At 49.1% G+C, this 16,105-nt stretch overlaps 1 protein-coding gene across 1 annotated transcript; it reads left to right on the forward strand.

Annotated features, from left to right (window-relative positions):
- The first annotated feature begins 5,822 nt into the window (after positions 1 to 5,822).
- On the forward strand, positions 5,823 to 11,342 carry HSP90AA1 (heat shock protein 90 alpha family class A member 1). Its single transcript, XM_049898486.1, has 11 exons — positions 5,823 to 5,933; positions 6,397 to 6,558; positions 6,658 to 7,024; positions 7,363 to 7,496; positions 7,810 to 8,130; positions 8,345 to 8,510; positions 8,674 to 8,864; positions 8,984 to 9,131; positions 9,362 to 9,630; positions 9,921 to 10,254; positions 10,548 to 11,342. The coding sequence occupies exons 2-11, from the start codon at positions 6,397 to 6,399 to the stop codon at positions 10,655 to 10,657; spliced, it is 2,202 nt and encodes a 733-aa protein (XP_049754443.1). The 5' UTR covers positions 5,823 to 5,933; the 3' UTR covers positions 10,658 to 11,342.
- Positions 11,343 to 16,105: the final 4,763 nt, after the last annotated feature.

Raw genomic sequence — 16,105 nt, forward strand, 5'->3', positions numbered from 1 at the left:
AGAGACTGGAGGAGCCCCCGAAACTGCGGCCCCCAGTCACTCTGTTAACCCAGAACCGAAACCATTCCCAAAGCCACACTTCACACCAAACCCATCGCCTTCGAGTAGAACTGCCCCATAGAGTTTCCAAGGAGCGCCTGGTGGATTCAAACTGCCAAATTTTTGGTTAGCAGCTGTAGCGCTTAACCACTACGCCACCAGGGTTTCCAGACAAAGATTAGACAAGACTATAAAACAAAAAGTAATGCTCCTGAGGAGTGTGCTTCTTAGTTCAATCAGATACATGAGACCAAATGCGTGGTTCCTCTCCGCAGGCAGGAAGAGAAGGCAGGAAGAGACAGGAACTGGTTGAAAGGACGCAGGGGACCTGGAATGGAAAGGGTGAGTGTGCCGTCACATTTTGGGGATTGCAACTAATGTCGCAAAACAATATGTGTATAAATTTTTGTATGAGATATTAACTTGAGCTGTAAACTTTGACCTAAAGCACAACAACAACAACAAAAGAAACTGTGTGCTGGGGTGAATAAATCTCTTCGGGTGTAGATGAGGACAGGTTTTGTTGTCAGTTGTCACGGAGTTGATTCTAACTCATGAGGACCCCACAGGTGCAGAGCAGAACCGCTCCATGGTGTTTTCACAGCTGTGGCCTTTAGGAAGCAGCAGATCACCAGGCCTTTCTTTGGAGCTGCCTCTGGGTGGGTTCAAACCACCAACCTTCTTGACAGTGGTCAAGGGCTAAACCATTTGTGCCACCTGGGACTCTGGGTAGATCCTAAAACCAAAAAACCAAACCTATTGCCATCGAGTTGATTCTAACTCATAGCGACCCTATAGGACAGAGCAGAGCTGCCCCACAGAGTTTCCAAGGGGCGCCTCATGGATCTGAACTGCCACCCTTTTGGTTCAGCAGCCATAGCGCTTAGCCGCTACACCACCAGGGTTTCCGAGTAGACCCTAGAAGGGCTTTTACTTTAGCAGACACATAAATAGCAGTTACCGTGTGCCAGGCCCTGTTCTGCACCATTTCCGGAAGCAGAATGGACTCGTTTAAGCCTCACAACTACCTTGTCAGGAAGTTATTTTCCTCCCCTTTTTATAGGTGCTGAACCTGAGGCACAGAGAGTTTAAGTGACTTGCCCCAGGTCACACAGCTAGGCAGGGGCGGAGCCAAGATTCGAAGAGAGGTCATGTAGATCCAGAACCCAGGCCTGGTGTCCCAGCTTAATTGAGGGCTACTGGGAAGTTTCACCTGGGGGAGGGACCTGGCCAGATTTCCATCATGGCAAGAGCACCTGGGGACAACCTCAGCAAACGTTGAGGAGTTAAGTCTGCAGGACTGGTGAGGTGTAGGAGAAGGCTGGGTAGAAAAAGAACAGAGAAGGCATGGGCTGATCCGGGGGCACCGGGAGAACCCATGGCTGGGGGGCTTGATGAAGCAGGCAGTGTTCATGTGCTCCAGACCTGTACCGAGGCAGGCCCAGGAGCCACAGCCAGGCTGGTCCACAGACAAATGTGAAATGCAACTGGGATGAGCACTGGAAGAAGAGGTGCCCACTCCTCCACCCCTGTTCTGAGAACCCCTTTATAAGAGAGATTTTGACCCAGTAGGAAGCAGAGTTTGGGGTGGGGTAGGGTCACGTGAGCTAAGATGCGAAGGTCCCTTAGGAGTTACTCATAAGAACAGAGAGCAGAGGGGCAGGTGACGGAGAATGAGGCGTGAGAGAAGGGGAGTGCTGGCGCTGAGTAGGGGGAGGGTGGGGGGGAACATGCAGGGCCTCGTGGCCTGGTTGGGGGCTGTGCCTTTCTCTTGGGAGTGAGGATTTTGGAGGAGGGGGTATGGAGGAAGGACTGATGGGGTCAGATAGGAGTTCTAGACCCTCTCCCTGGCTGCAGAGGTCATCCAGGGGTGAGCAGGTGGTTGTGGGGACAGGGTGGGGGAGGAAGATGGAGAGCATGGCAGAGCTCAGTGCCGGCTCCCCTGTGGAGATGCATGAGGTTCTGGAAGGTGGCGGGCAGTCACCTGGCTAGGGGCCCTGGGAGAGGGCCAGTCAGGTATGGGGTGCTCATGAGCTCTGCATGCAGGTGTGGAGCTAGAATCCTGGCCAAAGCTCTACGGTGAATCACCTGCACAGCGGCCCAGGACCACCTGGGGGCGCTCTGCCCCAAGGCCTGCTAAAGGATGTGAAAACCCAACGCAGAGTGACTCAAGCGGAGAAGGGCAGTCAGCAGTGTGGAATGATTCTGAGACAGGAAGTCAGGGCTTGAAACATCCTTTATTTAGCAGCTGAGTGGGGAGAGAGCTGGAAGGGCCAGAGGTTTGCAAGGAGGGAGAAATTTAAAGTTGGACTTGCAAGGAAGCAATGGTTCCTGGTGACAATGAGATCCAGGAAGTGACCTCGGGGTGAGTTTGTTGAGTGGGCGGCAGGGCAAGTGACCCCCCCCCCCAACAACCGGTAGCCACAAATGGGGTCAAATAACTTCAGGGCCAGGGAGGTGAACAGTTCATCTCTAAGAAATCTTAAACCTCCTGGGCAATGGCAGAAGCTGGATGGGAAGAAAGGGCGAGCAAGTCTCCATGTCAGGAGGGGCCCAGGTGCCAGGTGCGGGGGGTGACAGGACAGGATGGGTGGAGGCAGGGCTCACCGGGTGGTCAACGCTCTGCACCGGTGAAAGTAGCAACAGGAGCCTACAGATACCAACCACCCCTCACCCCTTCTGCTTCCTCTCCCTCTCAATCCTCCCTTGCTCCCCGGCCCAGGCTGCATGGAAAACATGTCTAGAACATTCAAACACATCCCGAGGTAAGACATGCATTTACAGCATGACCCAGCACGTGTATGTTGTTAGGTGCCTTCAAGCTGGTTCTGAGTCATCATAGCAACTCTATGCTCAACAGAATGAAACACTGCCCGTGCCTGCACCATCCTCACAATCAGTCCTATGTTTGAGCCCATTGTTGGAGCCTCGGTATCGATCCATCTCATTGAGGGTCTTCCTCGTTTTCACTGTCCCTCTACTTAACAAGATAACATGTCTTACTGACAAAGATTAAAGACTATACCCTCCAATATGGGTTACACCTCAACATAAAGAAAACAAAAATCCTCATAACTGGATCAATAAGCAACATCATGATAACCAGAGAAAATACTGAAGTTGTCAAGGATTTCATTTTACTTGGATTCACAATCAACGCCCACGGAAGCAGCAGCGAAGAAATCAAACATCATATTGCACTGGGCAAACCTACTGCAAAAGACCCAAAGCATTAAAAAAACAACAAAGATGTCACTTTAAGGACTAAGGTGCACCTGACCCAAGCCATGGTTATTTTCAATCGCCTTATATGCATGCGAAAGCTGGACGATGAGTAAGGAAATAAGGAAGAGCCAAGAAGAATTGATGCTGGTGAATTAGTGTTGGAGAAGAATACTGAATATACCATGGACTGCCAGAAGAACAAACAGGTCTCGGAAGAAGTACAGCCAGAATGCTCCTCAGAAGCAAAGATGGTGAGACTTGCCTCAAGTACTTTAGACCCATTATCAACGCATACATAGGTGCATATAACAGACACTGCACTCACACAGGTCCGTGGGTGACACAAGTGGTTTGTCTTCAGCTACTAACCTAAGGGTTGGCGGTTCAAACCCACCCAGCAGAGCTCTGGTAAAGATTAAGACCCAAAAAACCAAACCCATTACTGTCTAGTCAATTCTAACTTACAGCAACCCTATAGGACAGAATAGAACTACCTTATAAAGAAAGTTCCCCCTGGTGGCGCAATGGTTAAGAGCACACAGCTGCTAACCAAAAAGTCGGCAGTTGGAATACACCACCAGTCCTTGGAAACCCTATGGGGCAGTTCTACTCCGGTTTGAAAACCCTGCTTCAGGAAAGGCTGAGTTTAGCAGGAAAGGCTGTTTCCCTAGAGATAAGGAAGTGGAGAGAGTGAACTTTGTAAACAAGCTAACCTAACAGGTGGTTCGCACCCACACCCATTGGACCTGGGTTAAACACACTTCACACGTAAGGAGCTTCCAGAGGATTGTATAAACTTAAAAAAAAACAAAAAACAAACCAGTGCCGTCGAGTCGATTCCGACTTATAGCAACCCTATAGGACAGAGTAGAACTACCCCATAGTTTCCAAGGAGCGCCTGGCGGATTCAAACTGCCGACCCTTTGGTTAGCAGCCATAGCACTTAACCACTACACCACCAGGGTTTCTGAGGGTTGTACGGGGCCCTCAAATATAAGAAATAGAAGAGGGTCAATAGTGGGAAAAGCCAGGAACAAAGAACCCAGGAAAAGGGATGCGTTTGTGAGGGAGGGGACTGAGGCAGGGAAGTGGGCCGGTAGGGGTGCTTGGACACCAACCCTGTGTCCTGGGCAAGACTAAGGTGTTGACCTGGACAATGTCTAAGGCACCTACCTCCCCAAGATTCTTTCAACTCTGATCTGGCATTGTTCAAAACACTTGGGGAATTCCCATTTAAAAATTGGCTTTTGGGGTAAGTTAATCACCCAAGCCGTAAGTTAAGTACTTCGCAAGGATACACCTTATTAAGTTAAAAAAAAAAAAAAAAAAATCATGACGTAACGATTAGCTGGGTGAACATGAATTTGTTCACTAAATCCCAGAATTCCAGACGGAAGGAACCCCGAAGTGTGAAGGATGTGGTCTTAACACCTTTTACAGAGGACTGCAAATGGGGCTGGGGCCCTCACGCTAGTCATTTAACCAAGGCTCCTCGCTCCTCCCCCTGCGCATAGTGGGGCATACGGACAGGCGGTCAGGGCAGCCCACTGACCTTCCGGTGGGAAAGGAGCCCCGAAATCCCAGCGGAGGCCTGTCTTCGGGGATCCCTGTGGCAATGGGTGCTGCAGACCACCCGAATGACCGGCTTCGGCGCTCCTCGCTCCCTCCTAGGCCACAGGATCACCCGCCACCGGACCCCCGAGGGCCGCCTCTTGTCCAAAAATGATCTCTCCTCCCGGGCTTCCTTCTAGTGAGCGTCAGAAACGGGGGCCAGTCTGCCTCGTATCCACTGTCCGCCTGCCCCGTCACCCCTCACTTACGCCCCATCCTGGGCCAGCCCCCCGAACCACCCACCCGCTGCTGCAGCTCGAGCCCTGGCCCCCAGTATAACGACACCCCAGAAGGCGAACCAGCGGGGCGGGGGCGCCAGACCCCGGGTTCCAGTGCCCCCAAACCCAGCACAAGACCCCTAAGCCCCGAACAGGCCCCTCAATCGCTGCCCCAGGCCCCTAACCCGGCCACCAAAGCGCTGCCCCGGCGGCTGCAGACCCTGAGGGGTCCGAAGTGTAGACAACCGGGGACTTTCTAATTTACAACATGGCCACGCGCGCTCATTATTCGGGCCCACGGCCCCGGGCTCGGAGGGCGCGGGCAGGCGGGAAACCAGCAGGTCGCGTGGCCGAGGTGGGGGCGGAGCCCATGGGACAGCTTTGGGGGAGAAACGGGGCGCCGGGGACGGCGGGGGGGGTTCCGGGGAGGGCGCCCGGGGACGGCGGGGGGGGGTCCGGGGAGGGCGCCCGGGGACGGCGGGGGAGGGGTTTCGGGGAGGGCGCCCGGCGGCGGGGGGCGGAGCGCCCGGGCGGGCGGCCGGGCCCCGGAAGCGCCGAGCCGTGCCCGAGCTTTCCGGGCCGCGCAGGCGCACTGGGGCGGCGCGGCGGTCCGCCAACGGAGGGGCCGGGGAGGGGCTGCGGGCCAGAGCGCATGCGTGGGCGCGCGGCCGCGGCGGCGGTTGGGGAGGGTTCTTCCGGAAGGTTCGGGAGGCTTCTGGAAAAGGCGCCGCGCGCTGGGCGGGCCCGCGTCTATATAAGGGAGGCGCGGGGGCGGCGCGCCAGTTGCTTCTGCGTCCTGGTGCCGCTGTGTCTCGGAGCCCGTGCCGTCCTTTCGCCAAGGTGAGGGGGCGTTTGGGGGTCCCTGGGGGGCGGGGGGCCTCCGGGCGAGTCCAGCCGCGGCCCCTCGGCCCACGTTTCGGGGCGGCCTGCGTGGCCTCCCCCGGCCGGCCGGGTCCGCGAATGTTCTGGAGCGCGGTGGGGGAGGGGCCGCCGGCCGCGGGATCCTTTCTCGGGGGCGCCCGTCCGGCCGCTCCTCCGCCGGCCGCGTCGCGGGGACCCCCGGCGGGGCTCATGGCGGCGTCCCCACGGCCGGGAGCGGCGCCCGTTGCCCGAAGCGGCCTCCGCGAGCGCGCACACGCCGCCCGCAGCTCCCCGCTCGGAATGAGGTCATCCTTTGTCAGCCGGCCCCGGCGCCCGGTCTCCCCAGATCTCGCTGAAACGGGGCGCCAGCAACGCCCGCCGGACGGCGGGGACCCGGCCGCGCCCGTAGTGCGGTGTTCACGCTGCGCCGTGTCCTCCCCAGATGCCCGAGGAGACCCAGACCCAAGACCAGCCCATGGAGGAGGAGGAGGTGGAGACGTTCGCCTTCCAGGCCGAGATCGCTCAGTTGATGTCCTTGATCATCAATACATTCTACTCCAACAAAGAAATCTTTCTGAGGGAGCTGATTTCAAATTCATCAGATGTAAGTCTCTTTTCAGGCCACAGTTTGGTTATTGTTTTAGCGAAAATGTCCGCATTTTGGGGGCAGTGTGTTTGACGATAACGTCTTTTTGATGAATAGGCTCTGGACAAAATCAGATACGAAAGCTTGACGGATCCCAGTAAGCTGGATTCTGGGAAAGAGCTACATATTGATCTCATTCCCAACAAGCAAGACCGAACCCTCACGATTGTGGACACTGGAATTGGGATGACCAAGGCCGACTTGATCAATAATCTTGGTACCATCGCCAAGTCGGGTACCAAAGCGTTCATGGAAGCTTTGCAGGCTGGTGCAGACATCTCCATGATTGGCCAGTTCGGTGTGGGGTTTTATTCTGCGTATTTGGTTGCTGAGAAAGTGACCGTGATCACCAAACATAATGATGATGAACAGTATGCATGGGAGTCTTCGGCAGGAGGGTCCTTCACAGTGAGGACAGACACAGGTAGGCACCTGGTGGGTGGGTTTATCTCGGGGGTTGGGGGGTACTGTAGGTACTGTAGCATCCAGAGGTTGCTGTGAAATTTGTGAATGCTTTTTGCCCCATGTAGTCAGGCGCCAACTAGGGAGCACTTACTAGTGTCTGGTGTGCTGGTTATTTAGAGCAAGGTGCTTAACTGCTGTGGGAGGCTTATTGTAATAATGGTATCCTGCTTCGTAGTCATAATTGGGGGATTAGCTATGGTCATTCTTCTTGACTGACATTAAGAGCTGAGTTAATTTTTTTTGTAATTGGGCTGAAAGATTAAAGTTGAGTCCCTTTGTCTTATTGTTCACTTAAAGGTGAACCCATCGGCCGTGGAACCAAGGTTATTCTGCATCTGAAAGAAGACCAGACCGAGTACTTGGAGGAGAGAAGAATGAAGGAGATAGTGAAGAAACATTCCCAGTTTATTGGCTATCCGATCACTCTCTTTGTAAGTTCCTAGATAGCTGCAAAGTGAATGTCTCCGTGTAGATCATTGACTTTTAGTTCTCAACGTTTGTTGATGAGGAGAAGGCCTAGTACCATTTTCTAGATTAATTTGAAGCTTTTTTGGAGACTAAGCAACAGTTTACTCAGTCCTGTCAAAAGTATTTAGAGCTATTAAGTAGATAATTAAGTACTGATGAAAAGTTTTTGGCTACTTAGCGTTTCTCAGTTTGGTTAGCTAACTTGGGTTTTATTCTTTTTAGCCTGTTTTTTAGTTCTGGAATGCAGGGATAATGTTGATTTCATGTCTTTTTGAGGTGGAGAAAGAACGAGATAAAGAAGTGAGTGATGATGAGGCTGAAGAAAAGGAAGAGAAAGAGGAAGAGAAAGAAAAAGAAGAAAAGGAGTCCGATGATAAGCCTGAAATAGAAGATGTTGGTTCTGATGAAGAGGAAGAAGAGAAAAAGGATGGTGACAAGAAGAAGAAAAAGAAGATAAAGGAAAAGTACATCGACCAAGAGGTACTCAACAAAACAAAGCCCATTTGGACCAGAAATCCTGATGATATTACCAATGAAGAATATGGAGAATTTTATAAGAGCTTGACCAATGACTGGGAAGATCACTTGGCTGTGAAGGTGAGTGAGGGCTGAGTGCTTCAAAACTAATCTGCCCCTGCTAGATAGTCTGTCTAAAATTGGAAGGTCAGGTACTGTGAACTTTTTCCTTTCTCCAAAGTGCTTTTGGTTGATGTAGCTGTCAGTCTACCTGCTGGGGTAATGGAGCTTTGAGTGAAAGTCACTTGCGTTGTGCATTGGCATTTTTAGTGAGTTGTGTTTGTTGTAATTGCAGCATTTCTCAGTTGAAGGACAGCTAGAATTCAGAGCCCTTCTCTTTGTCCCAAGACGTGCTCCGTTTGACCTGTTTGAAAACAGAAAGAAAAAGAACAATATTAAATTGTATGTACGCAGAGTTTTCATCATGGATAACTGTGAGGAGCTAATTCCTGAGTACCTGAGTAAGTATGGTTGGAGATGAAGGGTGGTCACTGATGTACAGAAGTTGTCAGGTCCCAAGTTCTTTAAGTTTTAATATATGGAAAAAACGTGTTTATATTCACACGTTTACGTATTTGTCAGTTTGGTACTTGAGTGTGTTTGGTCTTTTTTTTCTCCCCCCAGATTTCATTAGAGGCGTGGTGGACTCTGAGGATCTCCCTCTAAATATTTCCCGTGAGATGTTGCAACAAAGCAAAATTTTGAAAGTTATCAGGAAGAACTTGGTCAAAAAGTGCTTAGAACTCTTCACTGAACTGGCAGAAGATAAAGAGAACTACAAAAAGTTTTACGAGCAGTTCTCTAAAAACATTAAGGTTGGTAAACACGTTTGACCCGTTAGCGTTTTTCAAAGTAGTTTCCCACGTTCTCAGTTTTTTTTTTTTTTTAACATAGGGGAAGTTTTCTTAAAACTAACACTTGTGTCGTCTTTCAGCTTGGGATACACGAAGACTCTCAAAATCGGAAGAAGCTCTCTGAGCTGTTAAGATACTACACATCGGCTTCAGGTGATGAGATGGTTTCCCTCAAGGACTACTGCACCCGAATGAAGGAGAACCAGAAACACATTTACTACATCACTGGTAAGGAACAGTAAAGGTTAGCGTCCCATCACTTTGTTTTGGTAACCCCATAGGTGGCCCGTGGGGTGTTTGCTCCCCACGTGGCACCACATATCAGTGAGCACAGTTGGTGTTGCTGTACAGGAGATGCTGATTTCTTGAGCCGGCCGCTGCCTGTGTGCTTAAATCTGCTGAGCATCTGACCGGGCTAGACAGCAGGAAAGAGCAAGTAACTGTTCACGTTATTTCAGGTGAAACCAAGGACCAAGTTGCTAACTCGGCCTTTGTGGAACGGCTCCGGAAGCATGGCTTAGAGGTGATCTATATGATCGAGCCCATCGATGAGTACTGTGTCCAACAGCTGAAGGAATTTGAGGGGAAGACCTTAGTGTCAGTCACCAAAGAGGGTTTGGAACTTCCAGAAGATGAAGACGAGAAAAAGAAACAAGAGGAGAAAAAAACAAAGTTTGAAAACCTCTGCAAAATCATGAAAGACATCTTGGAGAAAAAAGTTGAAAAGGTACGTGAGTAAAATAACGTCTCTACATTTTTTAATTTTTGATACTTCCCTAAGGGGTTCCTTCAAATTAAGTCATACGTACTTTTTTTTCCTTGTAAGTGCTCTTAACGTAAAGGAGAAAAAGCTTTGGACTCCTGCATTTGTAGTAAAATTGAAAATGGTGTTTTTGATCCATCAGTACTTTCAAAACTTGAATTCCTTGGATTGCATTTCACAACCGAGCTATTAGCGCTAAGAAGTTGAAATAACCTGTCTAGGTTTCCTCACCATTTACATTGTTGTGATTACAGGTGGTGGTGTCAAACCGATTGGTCACGTCCCCATGCTGTATTGTCACCAGCACGTACGGCTGGACGGCAAATATGGAAAGAATCATGAAGGCTCAGGCCCTAAGAGACAACTCGACAATGGGCTACATGGCAGCAAAGAAGCACCTGGAGATAAATCCGGATCATTCCATCATTGAGACCTTGCGGCAGAAAGCTGAGGCCGACAAGAACGATAAGTCTGTGAAGGATCTGGTCATCTTGCTCTATGAGACCGCCCTCCTGTCCTCTGGCTTTAGTCTAGAGGACCCCCAGACACACGCTAACAGGATCTACAGGATGATCAAGCTTGGTCTGGGTAAGCTGTGCCCTGACAGCCTGTTAGTAAGCCAGAGAAACTAACTGGGCCTGTAGAGAGGAGGGGGTAATCTCAGCTCCTTGGAAAAAAGTGGGATTGTGTTGTCCAGCGGGGGAGAGCTAGTCTCACCTTAGTCACGGGGTTTATGAGAAGGGCCAACTAAAAGGAAAGCAGTTGCAGCTGCTCTGTTCTTGCTCACTCTTTCAAAGTGGGTGTGGGTGTGGAGCAGCTAATAACTAGGCTAACTCGGCTGTAAGAAATTGTTTTAATCTGACGACCTTGTTTCCAAAAAGGTATTGATGAAGATGACCCTACTGCTGACGATACCAGTGCTGCTGTCGCTGAAGAAATGCCGCCCCTCGAAGGAGATGACGACACGTCGCGCATGGAAGAAGTTGACTGAGCTCTGCCCGAGGAATCGCTGTACACGTGTTCGATGCTTTTATCTTCATTCCCTCTGATATATTTTCAAGGATTCTTTTCTTTATTTTTGTTAACATTTTAAAAATGTGTATGGCATGACAATAAGGGGAAGATAAGATTTTTTTCTGCTTTTAAGTGTGATGCTGTGACACTTTCGGCACTAAAGCAGAGTAATGTCTCTAGTTACACGTTGGCTTATTTAACAGATGGAGGTAACGTTGTCGTAAGGTGTGTGTAACCTCATGTTAACTGAGTGCTCCAAAGTGTTTAGATATTGAGCAGATTCCTTAGCCAAATTTTTGTCACTGAGGTGTTTGAGATATAATTTGATGTTTAAAAGAAGTCTTTGTTAAAATAACTCGGGTTTCACCTTTTAGGATCTTGTTTTTAAGCCTTCATCTCTCGTAGTTACCAACTCTGCATGTACTAGGCTAGAAATTAGTATGCTACACTGACCCAACTTGATGGGACCTAAGTATCCATAGGGCTCGTTTCCAAAGAAAAATGTATTGATTAGAGTAGCAAAATTTTGTGCCTGTCTAGGTTATTGTAAAGGCAGTGTGAAAAGTAACCCCGCCGAGCTTGTGAGTGGACGTGTAGTTCCCAGGTCACCTGCTGCGTCAAATGATGTAATAAATACAGTTAAGTTTAAAAGAAACGTGTGGATATGTTTTGTCTTTTGGAGGGGTTTTAGGTAACAGGGTGGCCCCCGAATATGCAAGTGGTAGGCATGATGTCATTTCTGCAACAGATTTTACGGGTGTGGGTCTAGTGGAAGGAGATGTCCGTGTACTCGCCCTGGGGTGGACCAGCTAGGTGCAGGTCGGGGAGGTGGGTGTGTTGTAGTCAGGAAGGAGAAAGAAAACAAGAAACAGGCCTGCTCTTTGTCCGTACCATCCATTTTGAACATAGACCCCTTACTGTCTGGCCTTTTAAGTCTCTGTTAAGTTTCTTCAATTGCAAGATCCACCTCAAGCCATACCTCTTGAAGTTACCTTAATCGTTTTGTTTCTTCATGCAGACTCGGGGCCAGATGTAAGGATTGCTAAGGGTATCAGAGGGTCAGTAGATGAGGGGGCGGCCATGGGTCTCCGATGGACCACACAGCCGAGCCTAGTAAGGTTTCTGTGTGGAGGTAGTAATGTTAAGCGAAGTTTTCTGGTAGAGAACTTGGAAGAACCCTGAAGCAAAGACCCACATGTGTATAAAACATGTGGTCTAAGTAGGTGACAGTGATGTAATGTGTGGGGGAAGACTTGGAGTTCTATATACAGTGAAACCCGTGAGAGCTGAAACTCTGACGGGACTGCCTTGTTTTTCCGGGCCTCGGAAGTTTTCCACATTGGAGACAGTGCGGTCCTACTTTTCCATGGCTCATTTTAGTGTACTATATTTGAGTTTGCCTTTTCTGACAGCTTTCTGCCTAATACGGGTTCTGGCTTTGGCAGGTATTACTGTATCATACGAGGTCCCAGTCCTGGTGCTCATTAAATGCCATGTGTTTGATAAGTAGTAATTGCCCTTAATCCTTCCAAGCCTCCGAGACAGGAATTTTTTCTTACATGATAAGCAAAAGGAATTAGATCGAGGTGGCAGTAGCTGTAAGATCCACTGCTTACTGAAATGTGCTGTCAGCTAGGGGAAAGCTTGAGGCTTAAAAGGCATTGAACGGCAAAAAGGCCAAGGAGTAGATTTTATTTCACTTTTTTCCCAGTGTCTAGTACTAGAATATGAGACTCCGTTAAAAGCAACAGGCATTTGAGAGAATAAATTGAGACTTTTTGTATAAAGGACCTCCCTGGTTACTGGGGAAGCTTTTGTGGCAAATGGGGGCATCTGGAACTCATGCCCAGGAGCCCCTGTGGTGGGGACTGTGACCATAGAGGAAACGGACCCAGCACAGTGGGTGGGAAGTTGAACCGTTTGACAGCACCGCTGAGTGTGCACTGTTGACACACGGCCTGGAAGTCTTGTCTCTGCTTCCAGGTCCACTTGTGCTTCAAGACCTCATATCTAGTCCCATCCTGCCAAAGTGATGAACAGGAAAGCAAAGATGTGGACAGATTAGCAAGGATAAATAAGACTATTTGCCGGTGACACGGGTGTCTGCGTAGACAACCACTAAGGAACCTACAGAGATGGTTCTAGAATAAATGAATTTAGCAATCACAGGATGAGATCAACATACAAAAGACTAGTAGGAACAAACCATGGATAATTTAATTTTGAAGAATTCCTTGTTTTTAAACTTAATTGTCTTTAAAATCATTCACAATAGCATACAAAAGAGGAAAAAAATTCGCAAAGCCTATACACTGAAAACTGCAAAGCTTTGCTGAAAGATGCAGGTAAACAGACTGTTGAGTGTTGGAAGGCTCAGTATCACTGTGATGTTGTCTTCCTCAGAAGCAATATGCTATGTGAAAGAAACCAGACAAAAGGCTACATGCCATATGACTTCATTTGTGTATAATTTCTAGAAAAGCCAGAGATATATCAACAGAAAGGTGGTTGCCTGGGGCCGGGAGTTGGAGTGGGGGTTGGCTGCCATGGGGCACCAGGGAACTTTGGGGGTGTTGGAAGCATTCTGTGTTTAGGTGATGGCTGCACAACTGTGTGCATTTACTAAAATCTATCCAGGTGTGTACCTAAAATGGGTGAATTTTACAGTATATTACACCTCAATAAAGCTGAAAAATGAAAAAACCCGAAGGTACGGAAGGCCATCAGTTGGAGTTCAAACCGGACCTTGAGCAAGTGGCTGGACCTCCCAGGCCTCCTTAACCTCATTGTACCACTGACTTTTAGGGAGTCTTCTGGCATTTTCTAGGTAGTGGTGCCTGGTATGTAGCAAGTGCTGGAAAATGGAGCTTTTACATTCAAGGGCTCATCTATTTGAGGGAGGTTCCTCCCTGTCCTACGAGCTTAGTTTACCAGGCCTGCTTCTACCACATAAATCGTTCTCGAGTGTAATCTCTCACCCTGCAAATGCCATCCATCTTGCAACTCCAGCCTAGGCCTTGCCCCCTCCAGGAAGTTTTCCTAGATAACTTCTGCCCTCACCATCTCATGATCCTCTAAACCTTCAGTAACTCCCCGCCAGGCGGAATACATTCACCCAGGCCTTATGGAACACCTTCCACAGACCAGGGTGGTGCAGGGGCCACGTAGATGGCCTCGAGGGAGGGCTGGCAGAGCAAGGCTAAGCTGAGACAAGTGCCATAAAGCTATCAATGCCGCCATTGAGGGATAAGCACAGAGCAAGGGGCAGAGCTTGGGGGAGCTCAGGAAGGAGGTGAGTGCTGATGCTAGCTGACAGGCTTTCAACTTCTTTCAATACAGAGAGAAGGGGGGACAGGGTGTGTCTTAGTCATCTAGTGCTGCTATAACAAATACCACAAGTGGATGGCTTTAACAGAAATTTATTCTCTCACAGTTGAGGAGCCTAGAAGTCCAAACTCGGGGCACCAGCTCCCAGGGAAAGCTTTCTGCTTCAGTGAGCTCTGGGAGAAGGTCCCTGTCATTAATCTTCCCCTGGACTAGGAGCTTCTCAGCGCAGGGACCCCGAGCCCAAAGGACGAGCTCCACTCCCAGCACTTCTTTATGGTGTCACGAGGTCCCCCTGTCTCTCTGCTAGCTTCTCTTTTATATCTCAAAAGAGATTGAGTCAAAATACAACCTCATGCTGTAGATTGAGTCCTGCCTTATTAACATAACTACCTCTGATCCTGCCCCATTAACATCAGAGAGGCAGGATTTACAACACGTAGGAAAATCACATCAGATGACAAAATGGTGGACAATCACACAATACTGGAAATCATGGCCTAGCCAAGTTGACACACATTTTTGGGGGACACAATTCAATCCGTAACGGGGGGCATACCCAGATCGAGGGGGCTTACAAGGGCACATGTGTTTGGTCTTGGAAAGGGACACGGAGCTGCCTGCTCGGCAACTCGGGCGACGTTGGAGGTAAAGCGAAGCAGCCAGCCTCTCGTTAACCGTGGGGACCTTAAACGTTAGCCTGGGCCTCGCCTGGGTCCAGACACGTCCTTCATAGGAGTAACCCACATTTGGTAAGTCAGTTCCATGTGTTGGACCGTATAATTGTTCATGCTAATGCCCGGTGGCCCCTTACTGCATCTCAGCCCACTCCAGGTCATTTCTCAGATGAAAAAAATGAGAGCCAGGGAATAAGGCCACACCTCCATGAGATCCCTTGTCCCTCCGCCTCCTGTCTCCTGGGCTGGGTCCCAGGACAGTGAGTTTCCTGGGCTCGGCTCCACCTCCAGTGGAGGGGTTACCGAGAGCAAACAGGACCTGCTGTGAGGTTTGAGGACAGAGGGTTTTGCCTGTTTGTTTCACCTAGGTGGTCCAGATAAAACCCAGCCTTACAACTGCGCACATGGCAGACACCCCAGTATTTGTCAAATAAGTAAATTAGGCTAAGCACTTCACAGTTTACAGACGCTTTCACTTTCGCTATCTGTCTGTCTTAGTTCCCTAGTGCCCTTGTAACAGAAATATCACAAGTGGGTGGCTTTAAAGAGCAGAAACTTATTTTCTCACCGTTCAGGAGGCTACAAGTCCAAATTCAGGGCGCCAGCTCTAGAGGAAGGCTCTCTCTCTGTCAGCTCTAGGGGGAGGTCCTTGTCTCAGCTTCCTAAACCCCGACGGCGGTCCTCCTTAATCTTCATGTCACATCCATCTTCCCAGCTTTGTGCTTGCTTGTCTCTGTATCTAGACTGCTCCTTATAACTCAGAAGTGGTTAGGTTTAGGACACACTCTACACTGATATGACCCCATTAACATAACAAAGAAACCCCTATTTCCAGATGGGATTGCACCCACAGGTGAGATTAGAAGGAATCCAACACACAATTTAGGGGAACACAGTTCAATACGTAACAGCATCTAATTATTTCTTTTATTTTTTAATGTTCTATTTTGGAGATTTTCAAACATATTCAAAAATAGAAGGAGACATTAACAAGTGTTGACAAGGAGCTGGAGAAATTGGAACCTTCACACTCTGCTGGTGAGAATGCAAAATGGTGCAGCCGCTTCGCAAAACAGCCTGGCGGACTCAAAAGCTTAAACAGAGCTAACATATGAGCCAGTGATTTCACTCCTAAAATACATATCCAAGAGAAAGAAAAACATGTCCACACCAAAACTTGTACACTCTACCGTTCATAGCAGCATTATTCATAATTGGACGAAAAATGAAAACAACTCAACTATCCATCGACTAATGAGCAGAGAAAGAAAATGTGATATACACGTACGTGAGAACATTCTTCAGCAATAAATAAGAATGAAGTACGGATACAGGCTACAACATGGGTGAACCTGGAAAGCATTATGGTGAGTGAAAGAAGCCAGACACAAAAGACCACATATTTGTATGATTCCATTTATATG

The sequence above is a fragment of the Elephas maximus genome, chromosome 10 (genome assembly GCF_024166365.1).
Source record: "Elephas maximus indicus isolate mEleMax1 chromosome 10, mEleMax1 primary haplotype, whole genome shotgun sequence".
Taxonomy (NCBI): Eukaryota; Metazoa; Chordata; class Mammalia; order Proboscidea; family Elephantidae; genus Elephas; species Elephas maximus.